Here is a 560-nt window from a genome sequence, read left to right as displayed (position 1 = left end):
GAAAAAAAGTTCATAAGAAGCAAGAGGGGAAAGAAATTGGACTTTTATTTAAGCTTTTGCAATCAGATTAAGTCGGCTTTACATGTAGCTTGCTTGGAGGCGTGCCATGTATTTGCTTGTGTGGCAATTTTGAAGGTTTATTTACTGCAAAACTAGTTAAAAAACATTAAAAATTTACTGACATTCATAATCATTATTTAGACTAATGAAACGAGAGTGTCATTAAGTGCATCTTCATAACATTTAACTATGAGTAATGATATCCATTTGGCTACAAGCAAATCCTCCAGACGATATATAATACTCAGCCTTGAAACCATAATTTTATCTTAAAGAAGTTCTGTACTGAACGAAACGTGTGGACTTCTGTTGCAGGAGTGGCATGTGCGGATGTCTCGACAGCGGTTTCTTGCTCTACAACGGCATCCTCCTCGTTACCATCATATGGAGTCTGCACCACCATGAATCGGAGGAAGCTCCCTTCACAGTGAGGCTTTGGTTGTGTGTTTCGGTCTGCACCGTGTAGAGAAGAATTCTGGTCTTGCTTTGTGAATACTAAC

General features: G+C 38.9%; 1 protein-coding gene across 1 annotated transcript in view; it reads left to right on the top strand.

The window, feature by feature from the left end:
- Nucleotides 1-560, top strand: part of LOC119585790 (type-1 angiotensin II receptor-associated protein-like) — a gene marked incomplete in the record, with an annotated part of 9469 nt that overhangs the window by 6699 nt on the left and 2210 nt on the right. Inside the window, 1 exon segment of the mRNA XM_037934508.1 lies at nucleotides 376-487. Within this exon segment, the coding sequence (XP_037790436.1) occupies nucleotides 376-487 (112 nt within the window).

The sequence above is a fragment of the Penaeus monodon genome, chromosome 20 (genome assembly GCF_015228065.2).
Source record: "Penaeus monodon isolate SGIC_2016 chromosome 20, NSTDA_Pmon_1, whole genome shotgun sequence".
Lineage (NCBI taxonomy): Eukaryota > Metazoa > Arthropoda > Malacostraca > Decapoda > Penaeidae > Penaeus > Penaeus monodon.
This window is presented reverse-complemented; position numbering and strand designations above follow the sequence as displayed.